Source organism: Rhinatrema bivittatum, chromosome 9, assembly GCF_901001135.1.
Source record: "Rhinatrema bivittatum chromosome 9, aRhiBiv1.1, whole genome shotgun sequence".
NCBI classification, from domain to species: domain Eukaryota; kingdom Metazoa; phylum Chordata; class Amphibia; order Gymnophiona; family Rhinatrematidae; genus Rhinatrema; species Rhinatrema bivittatum.
In genome coordinates, this window is record NC_042623.1 from 32,316,128 (window position 1) to 32,339,731 (window position 23,604).

At 45.9% G+C, this 23,604-nt stretch overlaps 1 protein-coding gene across 6 annotated transcripts in view; it reads right to left on the minus strand.

Annotated features, from left to right (window-relative positions):
• CCDC136 (coiled-coil domain containing 136) overlaps positions 1 to 23,604 on the minus strand; it is a 98,869-nt gene that overhangs the window by 38,397 nt on the left and 36,868 nt on the right. For all 6 annotated transcript variants that reach the window (XM_029615650.1, XM_029615656.1, XM_029615654.1 and 3 more), the window contains 2 exons: positions 11,502 to 11,850; positions 5,960 to 6,094 (listed from right to left, as the gene is read on the minus strand). In XM_029615650.1, coding sequence (XP_029471510.1) covers positions 5,960 to 6,094; positions 11,502 to 11,850 — 484 coding nt within the window. The remainder of the gene's footprint in view (positions 1 to 5,959; positions 6,095 to 11,501; positions 11,851 to 23,604) is intronic.

Genomic DNA, 23,604 nt, shown 5'->3' on the forward strand with positions numbered 1-23,604 from the left:
TAAAGTCCGCAAAGCTGAAAAAAAGGAAGATTCAAGATGAAAATATATCAAGCAAAAAATCTCTCTCCAACAACAACAAAAAAAAAAAAATCAGTGTGCCACAGGCCCTAACACCATAGCCAAATCTCTGCAAGTATTACAAATGATCTTCCAAAGCTAAAGCGATAGTAGAAACACCTGAAACCCGGCACATTGAAGAGAAAGCAAATATCGGTTCCAAATCAGGTTCACATTTGCTATTACTCAGGTTCAGGGATCGCTGCCCAGAATAATAACACTGCCCCCCATGCGCACGCAAACATACACACACACACACACACACAACTGGGGGCAAGGATTGCACTCAGTCCCAGTGCTAGATCCCAATTCACAGGCACCAGTCCTTTCCACCCTGGGGTGTGGATCATCCTCTTTAAATCTTCCGTACAAAATCCAGTCTCAGTCCTGTTCCTCCAGGTGAGTGCTCCTCAGGCTGGCAGGCACTAGAAAAACCTTCCTTCCAGGTGGGAAGTGCCGGCGTTTGGGCCATGACCTGAGGGGTGCCCTGGGGGTGCCACTGGCATCACCCGGTGGGATAGGGAGCCAGCAGGGGAGCAGATTTTCACCCAGGTTGCCCTTTGCCCTAGAGCCAGCCCTAGTACTGGGCCTCCTGTCTCTCCTCTGATGTTTCCAAGGAACCCTCTTGGTGGAGAGTGCCAAAGCAGCAAAACTGTGCTCCTCCGCAAACGTCCTCCCAACAGAAAGGAACAAAAATCTCTCTTCACAAACTTCTCTCTCCCCTGACAGGGAAACCCGCTGTCCCTCCCCAGGCTGCAAGATAGGAGCCACAGAATCTCCAGGCAAGGGGGAAAGATTCCTCCCAGAGGGATCCACAACTCCCATCGCTGAGACGAGCCCTGCCAGACGGGTTGGGTACTGGATAGGAAACTGCCCCTTCCCCTCGCTCTAGTATCAGGCTGCGGAGACCGGGGAACAGTGCAACCTGCTCGTTCCTTCTCCTTCAAAACTCCCACCCTGTTCTTGCCGCTCTGCCAGGAACCTCAAGGGAGGTGCTGGTCAGGGATGGTCCGCTCCCTCTTTCTCCTAAGACCTAAACCCAGGGCCTGAGCTTGGATGCAAACATGGAGTGGAGACCTAGGGGTTTCTCTACATGTTTCTCAGTTATACAAAACTGCATTAAAACGGATGTCTCAGGGAAGAGGTAACCCCTAGACCAGGGTTTCCCCAAACTGTGGGTCCCCCAAATGGGGTCGCTAAACCTTCAGCTGGGATCCTGTGTCACAACTGGCAGCAGTCTTCAGGCACCAGCAGCAGCAGCATGAGCAGTGGACGTTGGCGGGGAGCCTGGGGTCAGCATGCTCACAGGTCCTGCAGTTGCTCTGCCCTTGCAGGAGATTCTGTGGTAACAGGAAGCCCTGCACGAGGACGGATCAAAGCCGCTGCAGGGCCTATAAGTCTGCACTATCTCAAGGCCCCGTGCTGAATTTGTAGTAATGCTGCTGTCCCTTGAAGATCACCGTTAGGCACTTGGGATCAGCTATGAGGGGAAGGGAGGGATGCGAGTGCATGGGTCACTGGAGATTGCCACTGTTCTTTGCTCTTCACCCAGCACTGAACCTACCCAAGAGAAAAGTGGTGCCCATGTCATCAGCTTACTCTCTCTTCCCACCAGCTGTCATCCACCTTTAACCCAGAGCCCAAAGAAAAATATTATCACTGGCCCTGGCCAGTGGCTGTTTGGAGGAGGGGCTATTTGAAGGGATGAGAGAGAGGAGGGCTTGAGGGATGGATAAGGTGGATAGGGATTGTCTGTGGAGGGTGAGAGAGAGAGGGGAATGTAAGGAGCTGAGTGGTGAGAGGAGATCAGCTAGGGGGATTGCAAGAGAGGATTGGAGAGGAGGAGGGAAGGCTAAGATGTGAGAGGATGGAGCGAGAGTTAGGGAGTGACAGGATAAATTAGGGGTTATAAGAAGGGTTTGGGGGTGAGAAAGGATCAGCTGAGGGATGTGAAAAGGGCTAGAGGGGGTGAAAGAGGGGAAAGGGAGATGAGAGGAGTGGAGGTTGACAGAGTGGATATGTTGGAGGGGAAGAGATAGGGAGAGGAGGTCCTGTAGAGGGGGTGGAGACTGAGAGAAAGGATCAGCTGGAGTATGGGGAGGGTGAGGATCAGGGGCGGATTGGCCTATCGGGGGGGATCGGGCCGGTCGCTGTAGTCACGTGGACTGCCGAGCGCGGCCGTGACAGAGCCGCGCTCGGCAGACCACGTGGTATCTCCTGGGCCGGCCTGGGCGGCGAATCCCCGGGCCGGTCTTCATCAGGAATCCACCGCTGGTGAGGAGCGATTGTTGGAGGGGACCGCACCCCCTTCTAAGGTCTTTTGATCATCCTCTGAGGTCCTGTGAACTTTCAAGTACTAAAATGGGGTCACAGTGGCTATAAGTTTGGGAAGGCCTGCTCTAAACAAACAATTCCCTGAAACCTCCTCCTCCTCCTCCGGGATAAATCTTAATCTGAGAATCTAAGGATTTTTTTCTCTCTCTCTCTGTGCAAGAAAAACATCCGCAAAGTTCAGTGTCTAAAGCAAAGGTAACCAAAATTGGAAGGGATTCCCAGGACTGTCCAGAGCTTCAGATAATTTACCACTTCCCTGAACGTTTTTAAGCGGGGCTGAGGTATCAACCTCCCCTTCTGAAGGAGGAATTCTAGACTCTAAATAATATTTCATCTTAATTATAGGCGGCGGCGACTCAAAGAACCCGAACCATATCTTCTCAACAAATCCAATCCAGAGAAAAATATTACCTTTCATCAAGCTATCATTAAGGACCTACAGATCCGATACTTTACGTTCCAAGACCTCAAGCTTTTTGACCACCTCTTGACCGTCAGCTCTGCAGGAAACCTTCAGTGTTTCTCCATGCTTAAACTGCACGTGTAGATAAGCCACATGGGCTAATACTTCTGCCTCCAGCGTATTAACTGCAGTCCGCGACAGGGCCACTGTCATTTCTTCAGGAATCTTATTATACTTATTCTTTTTCCCCATCCTCCTGGTTGATATACGTTAAAAAAAAAAAAAAAAAAAAAAAAAGGCCCTTCCAGCTTTTCCCGAGAGATCCCTGGAACTCCGATCGACCTCCTCTGAACCGCTCAGGAAAAAAATGCCCGTTCCCGTGCGGCGAAGCGCTCTGTTGCATCGGGCTGCTGAGGAAAGTGCAGTGAATCTGCAGCCAGGAGGAAGGACCCCCTCCTCCACTTCCATAAAGGAGGCCACAGATACACTGCCTCTGGTCTCAGTCGTTTCTCGGGGGTCCTCTGTGGCCTCACCTCATCCCACGCCAGCTTTACCAGTGACCTCTGTCACTGTGGGTATCGTAGGGTCCCATAATCCCTGTCCAGGCCTACTGACAAAGACGCAAGCAGCAGGGCCAGAGCCGGATTTAAGATTACTGGGGTGGGAGGTTGCCCCTGAAAATCAGAGAGCAGCAGGGGGGGGATCCCCATTTTTGAGCACTTTCAGAATCTGGTGACCTAGGCAATTGGCCTATGTCGCCTGTGTCTAAATCTAGCCCTTGACGGGCCTGAAGCCTCTTGCAACCTTTGTGCAGGATGGAAAGCCTCTGGGCCAGTGGTCCAATCCTCCCCTCTGTTGCAGAATTGCTCATTCAAGCGCGGGAGTACTGGAACACTCTTCCATTGCACCTGGCTGCGTAACTTCATCTGAGGAAGAAAGCCTCTAGCTACCTTTTTTTTTCACCATTAAATCTTGAGAAAACATTGAGCACCAAGGAAAAGTGCCCTAGAGATATCTGCAGGGGATCTACTACTTGTATTAAAAAAAAACAAAAAACAAAATCTAAAGACAAGAACGACTTTCTCACAGCACTAAACATTCTGGGGAGACCTGGTGAAATAGTCTTGCACTCACTACTCACATCTAACACGTTTAGGACTAGCTATTGCACGGATCGGGCTCTAAGAAGCTCCTCATAAAATTAGTTCTTAGTCCTGTAAGAATCATCTGCCCCTTGTTTATTCACCTAGGCTAAATCTTATACATTTTGGGGACTGTATCTCTGCTGCTGCTATGTGATTTGGGCACTTCTTTGGTGGACAGGTCAACCACAGGATATTCTGTGAGATGCTTGGAGGTGGGCATCCATCATGCATGCCTGGACTATGCCATAATTCTTCATATTCCACCGCACGCCATCAGCATGAATGTAAGAATGAGAATCTTGCACTGTGCTTGGCCAATTCTGTCCACCTGACCTTTGAAACAAGTCCATTATTCTGCTCTGAAGGAATGAAAAGGTAGATGTTGCATTTTACGTCTGACAAAATGCATCTTAACGTACTGACTGTGATGGAAATGCAAGCGTAGAGAAAACAACTTCAAATTACCAAAGTTTTAAAATTCTGAAACTTTAAAAGACCACTGCTAAAAAGAAGAGGACTTAGCTATTCCTCCCTGAAGACATTCCCACGATCTCTTCTCTCAAGGAATGCCTCCAAAATTCACTGGCAAATTATTCGGTCACTCAGTTGTTCAATAATGAACTTGGCTATTGATTATCATTCACTCAAGGGCTCACAGGAACTAACAGCGCTATTGGCCACTGGATGCGTAGCTCAACTCACCTCATTGGTTCTCATTCTGCTACTGTTGAATAAAAGAATAATGCCGATTGGCTCGTTCATACACAGGCTTCATAAACAAGCAACTGGATGTCCAATGTCCAATGCACAAGAAGCAGCAAGCATTTTCATTGGAAAGGAGTTCCTAGGACAAGGCGTCATGATGCACGGAGCAGCCTCCCAGTGAGGTCAAAAAAGGAAGAATCGAAAAGGATAATTTAAAATGGGAATGGGATAAGCGAGGGTAAAGTCGAAGATCAAACAGGGTCTGCAGTATTGTAGAAGGGAGAAATAACGGGCAGATGGGTTTATTTGCAGTCAGTTTTCAAGGACCCGCTGAGCGGGAAAGACAACCGGTTCATTTTAGCCAGGCATCTTTAGGAGAATTTTCAACCAGACCTACCCGGCGCTAACTGATTTAAGTCATAGCCCCACCCTGGGAATGCCCCCAGAGTCTTCCCTGCTTTCCCTGGCTTAACGTCCTGCCTTGTGAATTTAGTCGGAAACAGAGTTTTAACCGCCTTAACTCCCGAAGCAAAGGCCCTTAGCGTTTTGTAGCAGCTCCAGGATACATTTTGTGGCAGTGCACGCGGCACTCTACCCAGGGGTGCCAAAATCCTAAAGCTGGCCCAGCTTTGCACTCGCGGGCCTCCTGCCTGTTTGCCAAAGGAATGGCACGTGAGTTCACTTCCTTTTGAAAACTGGCCACAGGTACAAAGTACTCCAGGACTTGGCACCTGTTCCTTTTTTTTTTTTTTTCCCGGTGGGTGAAATTTCAAACGGAAATAAACGTGCATGGATGGGAGAATTCAATCTGCGCATGTTACTTTCCTCCCCCAACCTAATACACCTCCGGCAGCGCCTCCGCACCCGAGTAAATCGTACATGGAGATATTATTACAGATCCTTGACTATTTGTGTGTATATTAACGTCCAGCCTGGTTAGGCCCTGCTTTTTATAATAATCCCGACAGAGAAGTAGCAGGAGAAGATGCTAAAGCCTCAGATAAAGCAGATGGCCTCGCCGCGTACTAAGCAGTCATCACATTCCAATCCCGATTTCACCTCGCCTGCTTCCATTCAATTTGCAATGACACATGGGGCAGTCAATGCACAAATAAGTGTGTTTATACTAAGGAAATATAGCTAATGTGAGATTCTTCGGCAGGGGAGTCACTTCTATATCTTTAGAGGAACAGAAAAGCAGAGGCCTTGGTTAGTTATGCTGGCAGCTGCTCTCCAATTGGTTTGTTTGCTCCAATGGCACATTTACTGAGTGCTTGGCTCCCTGTGACAGATTATAAGCACTGAGGGGTGTTACCTGTGAGCTGGAGCCCTTCAGCCTGTGGATCTCCTCCCTGCAGTGTTTCAGCTCGTCCTGCAGCTTCTCCTGCTCCTCCCGGCTAATGCGATGTCGCAGCTGCAGCTCCTGAAACTCGTTCAGCAACCCCTCACACTGCACGGAGAAGGAAGAGAGACAGAGAGAGAGAGAGAGCACCTCTGTTCAGTAACCCTCCACAGGGCCGGCTTTAGAGCTGTGCAAGCAGGGCAGCTGCACAGGGTGCCACTCTTAGGGACACTAATTCACACTGGCAGAATACATTTGCAGAACACGGACTGACCTCCACCAACTATAGACTAAGGGGGGAAGGTAAATTCTAAGACTGTGCGGAGAACTGTAAAGTCTGCAGGGGACTTTTTACCGACAGACATCACTTCAATTTTCAAAGGGCAAAAGTTCCTTTTGAATACTAAATAGTAAAACGTCCCCGCATGGACTTGGACCTGCTATTTCTGTGGGTACTTCTTCCAACGGAAATTACACACACACACAGACACATTTTGAAACTTAAAAGCCTGTGCTCAAATCCCCATCTTGCCCCCAGCATCCTCTGTGTGTGTGTGTGTGTGCGCGTACATTTATGCCCACAGGTGAGGAAATTTTCAAAAAGGCACCAGATATGCAGGCGAAGCACTGCTTTCTCTGCATATTCGCCTTTGGAAATTCCCTTCTAAGGGCTCGATTTTCAAAACGACTCACGTGCACAGAACCCTGGATTTTATGAGTGCGAATGGGGTTTATGAAAATCAATCGGGGGCCGGCGCACATACAAGTCCGCGCTTAACCAGGTTTTGGGCGTACCTTTACCGCACTGAGGAGAGGCGTTCTGGGGGCAAGTTCCACCACATAAGTTATGCCCCACTCGGAGCAGGCGTAACTTTGTGCGAGGTGCTCGGCCAATTGCCCAAGGATTTTCCAAGCAAACTTGTGCCTTTAAGTTCGCTTTGAAGATGCTCAGTAAAGTCAGCCTGTACAATGTGCCCACAGACTTCACCGCTCTGCTGGCCCTTTGGCAATTACCCTCCAAGTGACTACAAATTAGAAATGGAAACGTGCAGACAGAAACTGAACCTGAAACCCCAAGGAGCCAGGCTCTGCATGCAGGGCAAGACTGAAGAAAGAGAAACGGAAATGCATTTCCTCCGATATGCAAAATACAAAGAAAGCAGAGATGCACATTTCCCAAGACCAGCAGAGAAAATCCAAGATTTCCCACAAAAGAACAAGCAAGGAAAAAACCCTACGTTCCTGGGGAAAATAAGATAAGCAAAGGCAATAGTAGCAAAATATGTTGTATCTTGTGACCGGGCCGGAAACATAATGGGGGAAATGTTCATCCACCTAGGTGCAGAGTCCAACCTTGCACCTAATTTTCAAAGAGAAAAAAAAAAAAAAAGAAACATGCACGTATTTTCCCTTTGAAAATCACAGAGGGGTGCAAAACATCTGCAGACTTTGGCACCTGCTTTTTCTGCAGGTGCCATTTCGATGGAAAATGACACGTGCATATTTGAAAATACCATCTCTGCAGATTCTTTTCCGATCCCGCCCAGAATACGCCTCCAGGAAATTCCTCCCTCGGTCCAGCTGAAAGCAGGCCTTCTAGGGGATCCCGGACGGAGTAAGGGCGGGTTTTCCACAGCCAGCTCGCCTGGATACAAGGCTTTCAAAACCGCCGTCGGCATGAGGCAATGCTGAACATCACCAGAATCCAGGAATTGCCCTTCCTGGAGTTTGTGATTTTAGTTCGCCATGATTATTTTTATTATGTAGGTCTGACTAGGTTCCACTAATTTTTCAGCAGGGAAATGTTCTAGGAAGGGGAAGTTCCAAAGATAACGTGGACTCTCAGGAGTGACAGGAGGGTCCATCCCCTAGGCTGCTTCTACTGTTCTAATTTTGTATTCCGGACTTTCTCTTAATTTTGTTCCTGCTGCGCTTTTGTTTTGTTTGTTTTGTTGTTTGTTTGTTTTTTTCAAAAACTTTATTAAAGAACTAACAAATAACAGTTTATCCAGCAGCTTACCAACAAGCAAAGAACAGCATTTTTCTAATTTTATCAGTCAAGTTCACAAGAGGGAAAGGTAACCTCCAAAAAAAAAGTATCTTCTCCTATTCCCAAGCACATACCAAAAGGCTCAAGTCATTTAATGTGTAAATCAAATTAAGTCACCATATCCAGTACAGCTGCTTTGTTCAAAAAAGGAGGCCAGACTTTAGGAACATCGAGGTCCATATTCAGACACAGCCCGGCTAGCAAGGTTAGCCAGATAAACTGATTCAGCTAACTTTGGAGGTATTTTTAGCTATCTTAAAGTTAGCCGGCTACCTATAGCCGCCTCATTTTAGGACAGCTCTTTGGTCTGACCAGACTTACAGGCCGATGCAGAAAAACGCACAGGGGAGTGGGCGAGCTCCTGCGCTCCCGGCGCGCACACAGGCCACTCTCCTGGGCACGCGATTCAGGAGGGTGGCCTATGCAAATTAGGGCCTGCGGTAAAAGGAGGCGCTAGTAGTATGCACCCTTGAGCGTGGCATACCTTTATAAAATTAGCCACATTGCAAGGGCGCATTGGCTGCACAGAAAATTTATTGGATCGCAGGGATTAGCTAACAGCCTCATCTACATGGATTTCCACGTGATGAGCGCTATTGGCTACGCAGAGATTTGGATGCGCGTTTTGGACGCGCTACTCCCCATATTGGATTGAGGGTTATGGAAGCACGTCCAAAATGCACATCCCACGTGTTAAGCCCTGCGCGGCGGCTAGCACACGGTGTTGCATCGTCCCCTAAGTTAGGGGCATCCCAGGGGCGTAACTGGGAGACATTGCATTAAGTTAGCCGGCTAGCTCTGATATTCAGAGTTGGCTGGATGTCTTAGGGGGTCATTTATCAAAATGCACTAAGGCGTTTTCGCATGCGTTAAGGGCTTATCGCATGCGAAAAGCCCCGTTAACGCATGCGATAGCACTATATCGTATGGTGCGATGCAAATCTGAAAAAGAGGAGGATTTAGGGGTGGGCTGGGTTTGCCAGTCTGCGAAGTGCTATTGCACAGGCTTAATGCTGATTTTAACTATATCTTTTTCAGTAGCGTTAAGTAGGAGGAATCAAAGCAGTATTTATTTTCAAAAAAAATTATTTGAAAAAAACATTTTTTGACAACCAATACACACACAAGATACACAGCCCAGACCATGTATCTTGTGCGTGCATATGCTCGTAGCAGGAGAAAACGGACGCTTGTAGATTTGAGTGTCCGTTTTCCCAACCGGCTTGACAGCCACCTCTCCTGTGCACCCAATTCCGAGGAGGCGCTAGGGATGCACATTTGTCCCTATTGCCTCCTTTTTAGTGCGACCCCTCATTTTAATATTGCATCGCGAGCCCAGGAGAGGTGGCTGAGCGTGCGTTAGGAAACGGGTGCACAACTCTCAGCGCTTGTTTTCTGCACACATTTATTGCATCCGCCCCTTAGCCGGCTAAATTCTAGCTGGTTATCTTATGAACCAGCTAGAATTTAGCTGGATAAGTGCCTAAATATTCATTTAGCAGGCTAACTTCTGAGTTACCTATATCGACACCATCTAACAGTGATATATAATTTATGCATCAATCAAAAGTAGGAACAAAACTGTTCAATCGCTGTCTTAAAGAATATTCTTTAAATTGTACTTAATTCAGTTTATTACTCATGTAATAAGATATTTTAGCTTTTTATAAACTTTTAAAGCCTACACATCTATGGAAAAGATCATTTTCAAGAGTACTTCACATAAGACAAAACATTTTTTATATATTTGAAAATTTTTTTAGGAATTGGTTGAAAGTTTCATATAATTGTGTAGGCGTCCCTGCACCTCATATGCATATTTATAATCATTAACTCCCAACCTCCTCCTCGTGTGAAGATTTTTTTTAAAAATCTTTTCTTAATTGTATTATGTGATATCCAGTTAAATAATGCTGTAAGTTTAATCTTCTAATATTCCTTCTCACATTGTTGTGTGTCAATAAATTGTTTCCTTTTATGAAATAATGAATGTGTAGCCCCTTCTGTGAAAACTCTATCTGTAGTTAAAGACCCGACACGTACATGTTTCAGACGCAATCGTCTTTCCTCAGGGGAGTCAACTCTATAAAGACAAGACTACAACAGTGGTCATTACCACACCGTCCTTTGTAGAAAGGTTGTGTCTTGGTGTAAATATCTCCACTGTTCTGCTTCTGTTTCACCAAATTCACCGTTCCTAACGTATCCGGGTACCTTCCACTCTTGATCTCATCAACGCTGGATGAGTTGACAAACTTATACCTTATTTGTGGGCAGAGCAAAAATCCCTATAGGGTTTGTCTAAAGGGAGATTCACCATTGTAAAATGATAAGATTTCTGCCCAATGTGTCTTAATTTTAGGACATGTCTCCCATATGTGACAAAAGGTCCCTTGTTCTCCAATTCTCGCCAACAATCCTCTTGGTCAAGAAGGCCCATCTTTTTATAATCTTTCTGGCGTGTAATTACCAGAAGTATAAATTCCTGTACAGTGACAGAGCTGGACGTCCCCTTTTTTAAGTAAGTAAACATTTTCTCCCACCTCCCTTCTGTAATATCTTGTCCCGTGTGTGCTGTTTCACTTTAATTTAAGGGCATCTGGTTCTAAAGACCGAGGCAGCTGACATAATTTGGAGACTAGCCCTTTGTTTTGATTGAGATTAAGACCCAAAATCTCAAAAGAACTAGGTTTTCTAGTACGAAAAGTTTTTGACAGAAGTTTTAATCAGGAGCTGCAGATATTGAAATATAGGAATTGTTTCCCGTCCCCACTAGACTCGATAATTGAGGTGTTATTTAAAAACACTCCTCCAGTAAACATCTGTCCTACCCTAACAATGTTCAAGCTTTTCCACTTAGAGAAGTACTGTAGATTAAAGTCCGGATTATCCCGAAATGGAGTTCATGGGGAGGGGACTTCAAACCTTTTCCCCGTGTGTCTAATATAGGGTCTACAAAAGGATGCGTTATTTTGGTACTCACCCAAGGAGACAGGAGCCAACCTCATTTCTTCACCCTCTCTACTTCTAGAGTGATCCACTGTTTATCTGCCAGTCTAACGTGCCAGTTAAAAAATACTTTTTTAAAGTGTGTTGCTCTTCTTGGCTGGGCTTTTCGTTCATTTAAGAAAGCTAGATCTTCTTCGCGGCCCTACAAGTTTATCCTGTCCCTCCCATCACTGAATCCATGTCCTCAACCCTGCAGTGCACAGCTTGTAAGGGGGTGTGTGTGGGGGGGGGGGGGGGGTGGGGGTTACAATTATATAGTTTTTCTGTTATGTTTGACTACTTTAGCTATTATTTTGGCAAAACATGTACAAACTGTCATTCCAGTCAAGATTTCTAGACCTAAATTTGAGGAGGGAGGGTAACTCACTCTGTAACCCTTGTAAAAAAATAAGCCACGGTCCCTGAGTCTGGCCAGGCAAGCTGCGTGAGGGCTGGAGGGGCACTGGCTATCCTTACCTCGCTCTGAGCCAGCTGCACCTTCTCCTCTGCACTCTGTAGCTGGTGCCGGAGGACCAGGTTTCCGCCGTCTCTCAGGGTCCTTGGGCTCTCTTTCATTTGCTTGCTGTTACTTAATGCTCTGAGAGCAGATGGGGTAACACCTTGCCCCCTCCCCGCAATGCTGTCAGGGGGAACAATCTCCTCCAGGGGATGAGGGGAGTCCTGCAGGTCCCGCAGGCATTCTGATGCATCCTCCGCATGGGCCACTCCCAGGACCCCTCCCCTCTCTTCCTCCGTGACCTCTGTGACCTCGTCCGCGGTAGCTTCGGTCCCATTAGCTTCAGACAGCTGAGAGAGATCTGGTGCCCTGCAAACAGAAACTCACATCAGCAGAGAAACTTAACGGCTTTCCCAATTCAAAACTGGCTCAGCTTTCTAGAGCTGTAGAAAGACCCAGAGGCGGGTGCAATCATCTAGACGCTAATAATATGCACGCCGGTTTTCAGCAGACATTTTTAACGCCAAGATTTTTATATATATATTTTTTTTTTTTTTAACTCCCAATGCAGTAAGCTAATGATATACTAATTCACCGGGCGTTAAAAACGTAAAATCTGTAAAATGAGCATTGGGCACAGGTTGAACACACATTTTAAGCAGGGGAAGGGGTGAAGGCAGCCCTGACAGGTTATTTATTTATTTATTTGAGTGTTTTATATACCGTCGTTCCATGTGAGAATCACTAGTTCACAAAGGTGTACAGGTTTGATACTCACAGAAGGTAAGCTACAGAGGTAGGCACGCACACCACCACTGCCACTTACCCGGATAAATTCTGATTTATCTGTCTACCTGGCAGTGAGAAGCAGCCACCAGATAAACACATAAATCTGTACTTATACAGCTCTCTGCTGTGGGTCAACGCTACTCAGCTGGATAAATACTGTTAGTAGTGACTAGTCCCAGTAACTAGCATTTGTGTGAGGAGATAAACTGAGGTCCAGTCCCACTGGCCACTGCAGCTGGAGGGTGGGAAGGTGGAGATAACACTAAGGTCTGGTCCCACTGCCCAGAATTATGAGGGGCAGGGAAGATACACCAAGGTCTGGGCCCACTGGCCGGCAATGTGGAGAAGATATACACTGAGGAATTATCTCAGAGGCTAATGTTGGGGGAGATGCACTAAAATAGAAAAGGCAAAAGACTGATATCAGCATAGAAGCCAACTTTTCAAAATGATTAGGGTAAGAACATAAGAACATGCCATATTGGGTCAGACCAAGGGTCCATCAAGCCAAGCATCCTGTTTCCAACAGTGGCCAATCCAGGCCATAAGAACCTGGCAAGTACCCAAAAACTAAGTCTATTCCATGTTACTGTTGCTAGTAAGTGCAGTGACTATTTTCTAAGTCTACTTAATTAATAGCAGGTAATGGACTTCTCCAAGAACTTATCCAATCCTTTTTTAAACACAGCTATACTAACTGCACTAACCACATCCTCTGGCAACAAATTCCAGAGTTTAATTGTGCGTTGAGTGAAAAAGAACTTTCTCCGATTAGTTTTAAATGTGCCACATGCTAACTTCATGGAGTGCCCCCTAGTCTTTCTATTATCCGAAAGAGTAAATAACTGATTCACATCTACCCATTCTAGACCTCTCATGATTTTAAACACCTCTTATCATATCCCCTCTCAGCCGTCTCTTCTCCAAGCTGAAAAGTCCTAACCTCTTTAGTCTTTCCTCATAGGGGAGCTGTTCCATCCCCTTTATCATTTTGGTTGCCCTTCTCTGTACCTTCTCCATCGCAATTATATCTTTTTTGAGATGCGGCGCCCAGAATTGTACACAGTATTCAAGGTGTGGTCTCACCATGGAGCGATACAGAGGCATTATGACATCTTCCGTTTTATTCACCATTCCCTTCCTAATAATTCCTAACATTCTGTTTGCTTTTTTGACTGCCGCAGCACACTGAGCCGAGATTTTAAAATATTATCCACTATGACGCCTAGATCTCTTTCTTGGGTGGGATTGGGTGGGATTTGGGAGCAAGTTTTACCTTGCTCCCAAACCCACATGCCCTCAAATCACACCCACACTCATTCATCCCTCCCATCTCTATTTAACACACACATATATCCAGCACAGATCCCCTCTCACCACCCTCTCGCCCAATTCCCCCAGCCTAACCCCTCTCTCCTGCCATCGCTGGATGCTGTAAACACGTTTTAAACCATGAGACTCGCCTTATTGACACATGGTTCAAAACACGACACCCTGGCTTGGGAAAGCAGAGGAGAGGGCATGGCCTGAGGTGCCATCACTCTACTTCTCCTCTACCCAGATCCAATTGGTGACCACAATGGGTGAGAGGGGGGATTAAAAGTCGAGGGGGGGGGAAGTATTGGAAGAAGGGAGACAGACTGGCCCCACAACGTATTAAAAACATAATCAGTGCCATGCTGGGTCATCCAGCCCAGCATCCTGTCTCTGACAAAGGCTAATCCCAATCATTTGGAAGTACTTAAACGATCCTTTCCCTATTGCGTATTCCAAGATGTATGGGGTGGCGAGCCTGGCTAATCGGTGTTAATGGCTCAGTCCTCCAGAAACTTGCCCAATCCTTTCTTAATCTCCTCTGTGCTATTAATTTTGACCACATTCTATGGCAACAAATTCCACCGCCTGACTGTGCATTGACTGAAAAAAATACTCTTAAATTTATTTTACATCTGCTACCGGTTAGTTTTATGGAGTGTCCCCTAGTCCTAGAATTATTTGGAAGAATAAATAACCATTCCCTATTAATCTGTTCCACCACCACTCATGATTTTATAAACCTCTATCATTTTGGGGATGCTCAAATGCCCATGTTTTGTTAATCACAAGAAAAAAATCCAGCTCTATGAGAACTCTATAGAAGGAAAAGTCTAGCAACCGTCATATCTGGCCACATATGCTTAATGGCTTATAATGTCAAGCCCGTGGAGCACTGGGCTTGTCTAATCATAGGTTGCATAGGACTAATAAATTCTCTGGGCAGAGCTATGTAAGAAGGGCAAGCAGTGTGATATAACTAATGCGTGCACTTATCTTGGTCCACAACTTGAAAAGATGGTATGCAAGGTCCTGGAATGAATCCTCCGACACGGCAGTGTTTCGGAGTATATAACTCCTTCTTCAGGGAGTTCCAGGTGGTTACATACAACGAATAAATTTCTGTGGCTGTATATGATCAGTCCATAGGCTGATGGCAGTATCTGCTAAAATGAAATACAGACGGAGTGCAGCCTTTCAGCGGTCTGTTTGACGCTGATTCATTCCAGGACCTTGCATACCATCTTTTCAAGTTGTGGACCAAGATAAGTGCACGCATTAGTTATATCACACTGCTTGCCCTTCTTACATAGCTCTGCCCAGAGAATTTATAAGTCCTACGCAACCTATTATTAGACAAGCCCAGTGCTCCACGGGCTTGACATTATAAGCCATTAAGCATATGTGGCCAGATATGACGGTTGCTAGACTTTTCCTTCTATAGAGTTCTCATAGAGCTGGGTTTTTTTCTTGTGATTGATCTTTTTTTTCAGCTCCTCTTGGGTTTTTTACATTGCATGTTTTGTTAATAGCATGGACATTCGTTTAGTCACACGCTCAAGCCCAGTGCTTCCTAATGTGCATACCGTGCAATTGAACAGGGCAGCAAACATGGGGGGTGGCAGTGGCAGAAGAAGAGGCCTTAGAGGCCACTGGTGGACTTCATTCACTGGTGATGGAAGAAGAGGAGTCCCACAAGGCCACTGGTGAAGCCCATCCCACCAGCGGCCGAGAAGAGGAAGAGGCTTGTGAGGCCACCAGTCGACTCCATCCCACCAACAGCAGAAGAAGAGGAGGCCCTCGAGGCCACTGGTAGACCCCATCCCACCGGCAGCCGAGAAGAGGAGGAGGCCTACGAGGCCGCTGGTGGACTTCATCCCACCGGCAGCCGAGAAGAGGAGGTGGCCCATGAGGCAGCCAGGGGACTCCATCCCACTAGTGGCCGAAGAAAGAAGAGGGAGCCCATTCTCCTGTTCCTCTGTGCTGGCATGCGGTATCCAACCCACGTGCAGCTTCCATTACTTTATGCTGATTTTGCGATGCACGAGATCAGCAGAGAGGAAGTGCTAGCTCTACAAGATTTGACTAGAGCAGGGGCCAGCACACAAGGAGAAGCAACAGAATGGGCTCCCCCATCTGCTCCTCATAGAATGTACGGGCGTGTGTGTGGTGTGTGTGAATGGGAGCTTGACTGGGATGTAGGTATGAATGGGAGTCTGACAGGGATGTGTGCATATGTGTGTAAGACTGGGAGCCCTACTGGGGGGTAGGCAAGAATGGGAGCCTGACTGGAGTGAATTTGTGTGTGTCCACGGGAACCTGACTGGGGGGGCGAGGTGTATGGGAACCTAACTGGGGTGTGTGTGTGTGTAGGAACCTGACTGGGGGGTGTGTATATGTGTGTATGGGAACCTGACTGGTGTGTGGGTGAGTATGTGAATGGGAACTGGACAGTGGTATGTGTGTGTGCTGACCAGGATGTGTGTGTGTGTATGTGTGTGTGTGTGTGTGTGTGTGTGTGAGAATGGGAACCTGACTGAGGGGGGTGCATGGGAACCTGATTGAGGTGTGTTTGTATGTATGTGAATGGGAACCTGACGGGTGAGTATGTGTGTGTGTATGTATATGTGAATGGAATCTGACTGGGGTGTGTGTGTGTGTGTGTATGTATATGTGAATGGGATCTGACTGGGGGGGTGTATGTGTGTGTGTGTGAATGGAAACCTGCTTGGTGGGGGGGATGTGCATTAGTGTGTGAAAAAAATTTGTGCTGCCCCACTAATCCACAACATACTCAGTATGACCGGAAATGAAACATTTTCACACATCCCAGGCAGACTCCCATTCATACACACACACCCCAGGCAGGCTCCCATTCACACACACAAACACACACAGAGACAGGCTTCTTCTCTCTCCCACAAACATAAAGGCAGGCTTCTTTCCTCTCTCTCTCACACACACACACCCCAGGCAGGCTCCCATTCACATACACAGAGGCAGGCGTCTTCTCTCTCCCACAAACATACAGGCAGGCTTCTTTCCTCTTTCTCTCACACACACACACACACACCCCAGGCAGGCTCCCATTCACATACACAGAGGCAGGCGTCTTCTCTCCCCCACAAACATACAGGCAGGCTTCTTTCCTCTTTCTCTCACACACACACACACACACCCCAGGCAGGCTCCCATTCACATACACAGAGGCAGGCGTCTTCTCTCCCCCACAAACATACAGGCAGGCTTCTTTCCTCTTTCTCTCACACACACACACACACACCCCAGGCAGGCTCCCATTCACATACACAGAGGCAGGCGTCTTCTCTCCCCCACAAACATACAGGCGGGCTTCTTTCCTCTTTCTCTCACACACACACACACACCCCAGGCAGGCTCCCATTCACATACACAGAGGCAGGCGTCTTCTCTCCCCCACAAACATACAGGCGGGCTTCTTTCCTCTTTATCTCACTCACACACACACACCCCAGGCAGGCTCCCATTCACATACACAGAGGCAGGCGTCTTCTCTCCCCCACAAACATACAGGCGGGCTTCTTTCCTCTTTCTCTCACTCACACACACATACACAGACAGGTTGTTATATGGCCATCGCCAGCAGCCCATGGCCTGTCCTGATGCCACAACCCCCCCCCCCCTAGGTGTACCATCCTGTGCAAATGCACAGTATGCAGACCCAGTTGCACCAAGCTTGGCTGCAGGGCCACCTGGTGGATCCTAACCCACCATGTGGCCGAGATGAAGAAGCTGTGAGGCTGCCAAGCAGATGCCAGCCCACCAGGTGGCCAGAAGGAAAAAAGTCCATGAGACAATTCCCAACTTGCCCCGCAGCGGAAGTGAAGCAGAGGAGGGCCTGGGACTGCTGGAAGAGGCCATGATGTGTGTGAGAGAGGGTCTCAATATGTGTATGTTTGAGCAGGAGGAAACCTGTGTGTGTGTCTGAGCATGTGTGTGTGAGAAGGAGCATGTGTGTGTGTTTGCACATGTGTATGTGATGGGGAACATACAGTAAGTGTGTATGTCTGAGCATGTGTGTGTGTGTGCATGTGTTGTATGTGAGAGTGGGAGCATCAGGACAGGTGCAGAGACCAAGCTATAAGGATGATGGAGTAAGAAGCCTAAATAGTAGTAAATTCTGCATTTTATATCAGGAAAGGTTGTGGTATCCAAGCATAGGGTGTTCTCTGAGTGGGTGGAAATCCAGGCCTACTACTTCTCTTAATGTGTACGCAGGGCAAGGAACAACAAAATTAAAAATATATCAGATCAAAAGGTCAACATGCAAAGGGTTTGTCCGACTAACTTTTGGAGATATGTGACTAAATCGCAGCTGCTGAATATGTGATCTCCCTTCAGCGGTCGCTGCTTAGCCATATAAGTCCCTTGTAAAGCTAAAAAATTAGCCGCATAACTCCAACCAACTCTGAAATAGCAGCACCGTTTGCAGCAACTGAAAAACCAGGAGATCCCTGCAACTCAGGTTCATGGCTGTCTTTTCAGACAGAGGTTTTACAGGCTTTAGAACTGCCTTGTCAGAGTTGGTTGGTGCTTCCTGCTCAGAAACAATCAGAATCTGGGAGCAGAGCAGGGAACCCACAGGAATGCTACAGACCAGAATGTCTTGACTTTCTTTCAATCTGTTGACGACACTTGTTGTGTTCACACAGCCGTTCATTAGCAGAGAGAGGGACGCGACTGAAATCGGGAGTCCCCTGATGCAGGCAGCGAGGACTGCCGAAACGCTGCAGCAGCGTCGGGTTTTCTGCTGGTGCTCATCCCTGCTTATACGAGACTATTTAAAGTTTCCCCATTGCAGGGCAAGTCTGTGTGATACCGCTGAAGTGAGAAGTTAAAGAGAGGGAAGATCCCGACGGATAACAGGTCGGGTGTTGGATCTCTATTAAGGGAAACTGTGAATGGACTTTCCTGTTAAGTTTAATATCTTCACCACGGGCAAGGCTTAGAGTTACTGCTTGCTTGAGAATTCAAGAGATGAAAGAGCCCAATGGGCAAGAAGTTGGGCGTTTGATCTCCACTTAATGAGATTATGAGGGGACTTTTCAATTATAAAAGTCTTCAGAGTGTGTGACTCTGTGCCGTGAATAGATTGTCTCTTTGCCTCCTTTTTCACTATCTCAACAGATCCTGCTGGAATTCTTTTTCATTAAAGTTGTTTGTGTGAACTATCAAGAACGGTGACGTGCTTGGATCGTATGCTCATCATACTTCCCAACGAGACATCACACAGCCTCCTACTACATCGAACATAGAGTTTAAAAAAAAAAAAAAAAAAGTGTGTTGATTGAATGTTTTATATGTACAGGAAAATTGGTCCTTACCTGCTAATTTTTGTTCCTATAGTACCACAGATCAGTCCAGGCTCCTGGGTTTTGCCTCCCTTCCAGCAGATGGAGACAGAGACATTTTTACTGACACTGCAACATAACCTGGTGAATCACCTGCAGTCCGTCAGTATATATCTGTACCCAAGCTAAGATGGGAAATCATACTAAAACTGAACTTAACCTACATCCCATCTCACGCCAACGAGCAGGAGGAGAAGCACCAAATCTGAATGAGCCTTATAACCAAATAAGACAGAATGTACATCCATCACCTGAGCCAGAAATCCAATTGAAAAACCTTCAGAATATATATCAACAGCTCATATCGAGCGGACTCTCCAAAGCCGGGCAGGTCTCTGGACTGATCTGTGGTACTACAGGAATGAAAATTAGCAGGTAAGGACCAATTTTCCTTTCCCTGGATGTACCTAGATCAGTCCAGACTCCTGGGATGTACCGAAGCTTCCCTAAGTCGGGTGGGACTGCGAGAGTCCCGCTCGAAGTACACTCTCTCCAAAACTGCCAGACTCGGGTGCCTGGACATCCAGGCGATATTAAGAACAAAAGAACATAAGAAATTGCCATGCTGGGTCAGACCAAGGGTCCATCAAGCCCAGCATCCTGTTTCCAACAGAGGCCAAACCAGGCCACAAGAACCTGGCAATTACCCAAACACTAAGAAGATCCCATGGCACTGATGCAATTAATCACTAACCAACCTCTTTCCCTTTTCAACAATTCACCAACTCGAGCGTACAAGGGAATCCTTGTGCGGTGGTAATCTTGTACGGAGGTATTTGATGAGGATAACCGATTTGCAGTTATCCTTTCTTTTACCTCCGTCTATTATTCTTTTTATTAAGGTCAAAAATATTTTTTAAGTGCTCTTTCGTGCAATTTTTCTTAAAATCCCTTCTCCCCTGCTGCTTTTCCGACCCACTGCTAGTCTTTCTTCATACTTATCAAGGTCATCGCCTTTGTTGATTTCTCATGGGTACGGAGCTGCTTGTCCGACACGGGCCATGTTTCGGCACGGGTGCCTGCTTCAGGGACTGTGGGAGAGTGTGCTGTGTCCTATGTGGGGTTCACAGCATTCTAAAGTCCTTCAATATATAAAAGTATTTAATTGAACATCAAAACTTTGTATCACATTCATTCGTTACTCTCTGATTTTTACCCACCTTATCATGAAAAACTTACTTGTCAAAAGTTTCTGCTGTCTCTCGTGCGACGCCTTCTGTGTTTGCCTGGGCGTCTGCTCTATTCTCACTGTTCTTATAAGCCTGCCTGGGAAATCCACCGCCCTCTCTGGCCAGAACGAGGCTATCTCAGGTGTGTATTATGAAGTGTTTTAATTCTATTCGAACTCTCATATACGATGCTGAGCCCTTATAGTAATACTACTGAGTAAATAAACATCTTAGCAACATATTATATAATGTGTTGACTTGTAACCGTGTTTAACTGGTGTTGATTTCGAGGGTTTTGCATAGTTTGATGTGGGCGGCTTGAGAGGACCTGATGGAGAACTGCATCTGATCAGCAACTAGTTTCCTCCTTGTCTAAGGCGGACCTGGTGGTAAACCTGTGCGTACCACGTCCGCTCACACTGCTTCTAACTTATTAGGTGTTGATACTGATACGCGTTTCCCGGGCGGGGCGCTTAGGCCGCGCCCGCCGTCAATGCTGGTGGGCGTTTCCCGGGCGGGGCGCTGATGCCGCACCTCTCTGTAGATTAGCTGTCCACGGCATTATTTTCTTAATATTTAGATCGAATACTGTGCTGGGTGTCTCAAGCGGATCATGTGCGCCACATTTGTGTACCAATCTGATGTTAGTTTCGTACTCTCTTAAAAGTGCTCCGTTTTAATCCTGATGTTCTCTACTCGAGGTTGTTTATGTGTCGGACCTAATAGAGGACTGTAAGCCTGCTGGGTCTGAACTATTGTCAAAACATGACTTAGTCGTGTTCATTAGATGCTTCTCCTTGTTTTCAGCTTTTGATTGGTATTTATAAGTGTGGCTGATGATCGCGATTTTGTATTTGGCTAAACAGCCACAACTGCTAATCAGTATTTTGCTTCAGTATTTTGTTTCTACGGCACTGTTCATTCGCACTGTGCTTTAAAAGCTGTTATTAGTGTAATACGGGGCTCTAGACTTATCGTGCCATTTGAACTTTATATGATGTAATAAACTCTTCAATTTTTTCTGCTAACCTAATGGAAAACTGAAACCCACTATTGTTGTAAACTTAAATTGCTATTGAACAACAGTCAAATTTATGATTTCCTATGCGTGAATGTAATTGCTGATGATGTTCTCCTTTATGGTAGTATTCACCTTTTTCTTCACCAATGATGATGGTTATCAGTACACTGTCCAATCTATTTCTCGGTTGAGTCCTTTGGGAGTCACAGTGTCCCACGTATATATGAACTTCTGTTCCATCTGTATTAGTTTAATATTGAGGTCACCACCCCTTGGATGTTCCTGTAATTGAAACAGTACTGCCACTTTAAACTCTTCCGGTGGATGTCCCATTTGCTGCCAGTGGTCAGTTAAAGGTGCACCTTCGGTTTGATGTCTCAATCGGCTGACATGTTCTTGAATCCTATTTTTGACCTTCCACATTGTTTTGCCAATGTACACTTTATGGCAAGTGCACCACAGTGCATATATAACTTTAGTAGATCCACACGTATAATAGCCTTTGTAGGTATATTTTCTCCGTCCCGGTATGTTTAACTCAGTGCCTACATGCATGAACTGGCATGCACTGCATTTCCCACATGTTTCTTGACCTCTTCGTGTGTCCTGCGTCTGTATAACTTCAGGAAGTAAATTCGAGTGAACTATCAAGTCCTTAAGGTTTTGCGCTTTTGTTAACGCGAACGTGGGTTTTTCTTGAAAATTAGGATGAACTTGTAATATAGACCAATATTTTAAAATGCTCTTTTTTAACATGTATGTTTGAGGTGTATGTGGCAGTACACAAATTAATTTTTCATTTTCACTGCTTGTTTTCGGCTGAAGGAGCAAATCTCTGTTGACCCATCTGGCTCGTTTGTATGCTTTTTTTACTATAGCTGCTGGATACCCTCTCTGTAGAAATCTTTTAGTCATATCTTCCGCTTGTGTTTTGAATTCTGTGGTTGTGGAACACAACCTCCTCAATCGGAGGAATTGTCCTACCGGTAAATTGTTTCTAAGATGGACGGGATGAAAAGATGAATAATGTAAAAGTGTATTTCTGTCTGTTGGTTTCCGATATATGGTAAACTGAAATCCTTCTTCTGTTAGCATAACTTGAATATCTAGAAATGAAATGGTGTTCTTATGATGGTGGCTTGTAAATTGCAGATGTGGGTTGCAGCTATTTAACCACTGTATGAATTGTTGGAGTTCCTCTTCCTCCCCTTGCCAAATGACAAAAATGTCATCTATGAATCTTCTCCATAACGTGATATGATCTTCATAGTTATTCTGGTGTATCCACTTTTCCTCGAACGCTGACATGTAAAGATTGGCTAGGTCGGGGGCCATCGTGGCCCCCATAGCTGTTCCTTTGACCTGTTTATAATATTTCCCTAAGAACATGAAGTAATTTTCGTGTAATGCAATGCTAGCAAGTTCCTGGATGAAGGCTACTGGAGTTCTCCGTCGTGCTGGGGTAGATGTCAGTTTAGCTGTAATAACCTCGATGGCCTCATTTTGTGGTATACTAGTGTATAAAGCCGTGACATCTATAGTGACCAAATATGTGGTTTTTGGATCTGGTAAAAATCAGAGAGTAACGAATGAATGAATGTGATACAAAGTTTTGATGTTCAATTAAATACTTTTATATATTGAAGGACTTTAGAATGCTGTGAACCCCACATAGGACACAGCACACTCTCCCACAGTCCCTGAAGCAGGCACCCGTGCCGAAACATGGCCCGTGTCGGACAAGCAGCTCCGTACCCATGAGAAATCAACAAAGGCGATGACCTTGATAAGTATGAAGAAAGACTAGCAGTGGGTCGGAAAAGCAGCAGGGGAGAAGGGATTTTAAGAAAAATTGCACGAAAGAGCACTTAAAAAATATTTTTGACCTTAATAAAAAGAATAATAGACGGAGGTAAAAGAAAGGATAACTGCAAATCAGTTATCCTCATCAAATACCTCCGTACAAGATTACCACCGCACAAGGATTCCCTTGTACGCTCGAGTTGGTGAACTGATGCAATTAATAGCAGTGGCTATTCCCTAAGTAAATTTGATTAATAGCTGTTAATGGACTTCTCCTCCAAGAACTTATCCAAACCTTTTTTGAACCCAGCTACACTAACTGCACTAACCACATCCTCTGGTAACAAATTCAAGAGCTTTATTGTGCGTTGAGTGAAAAAGAATTTTCTCCGATTAGTCTTAAATGTGCTACTTGCTAACTTCATGGAATGCCCCCTAGTCCTATTATTTGAAAGTGTAAATAACCGATTCACAACTAATTTATTCTTTTATCTATATAGTTTTAGCTGTTACTATTTATGATTATTGTATTTCTAATTTATTATGTGTAAACCGATGTGAAGGCCTGTCTGATGTGTCGGTATATAAAAACCAATAAACATAGAAACAACTACTCGTTCAAGACCTCTCATGATCT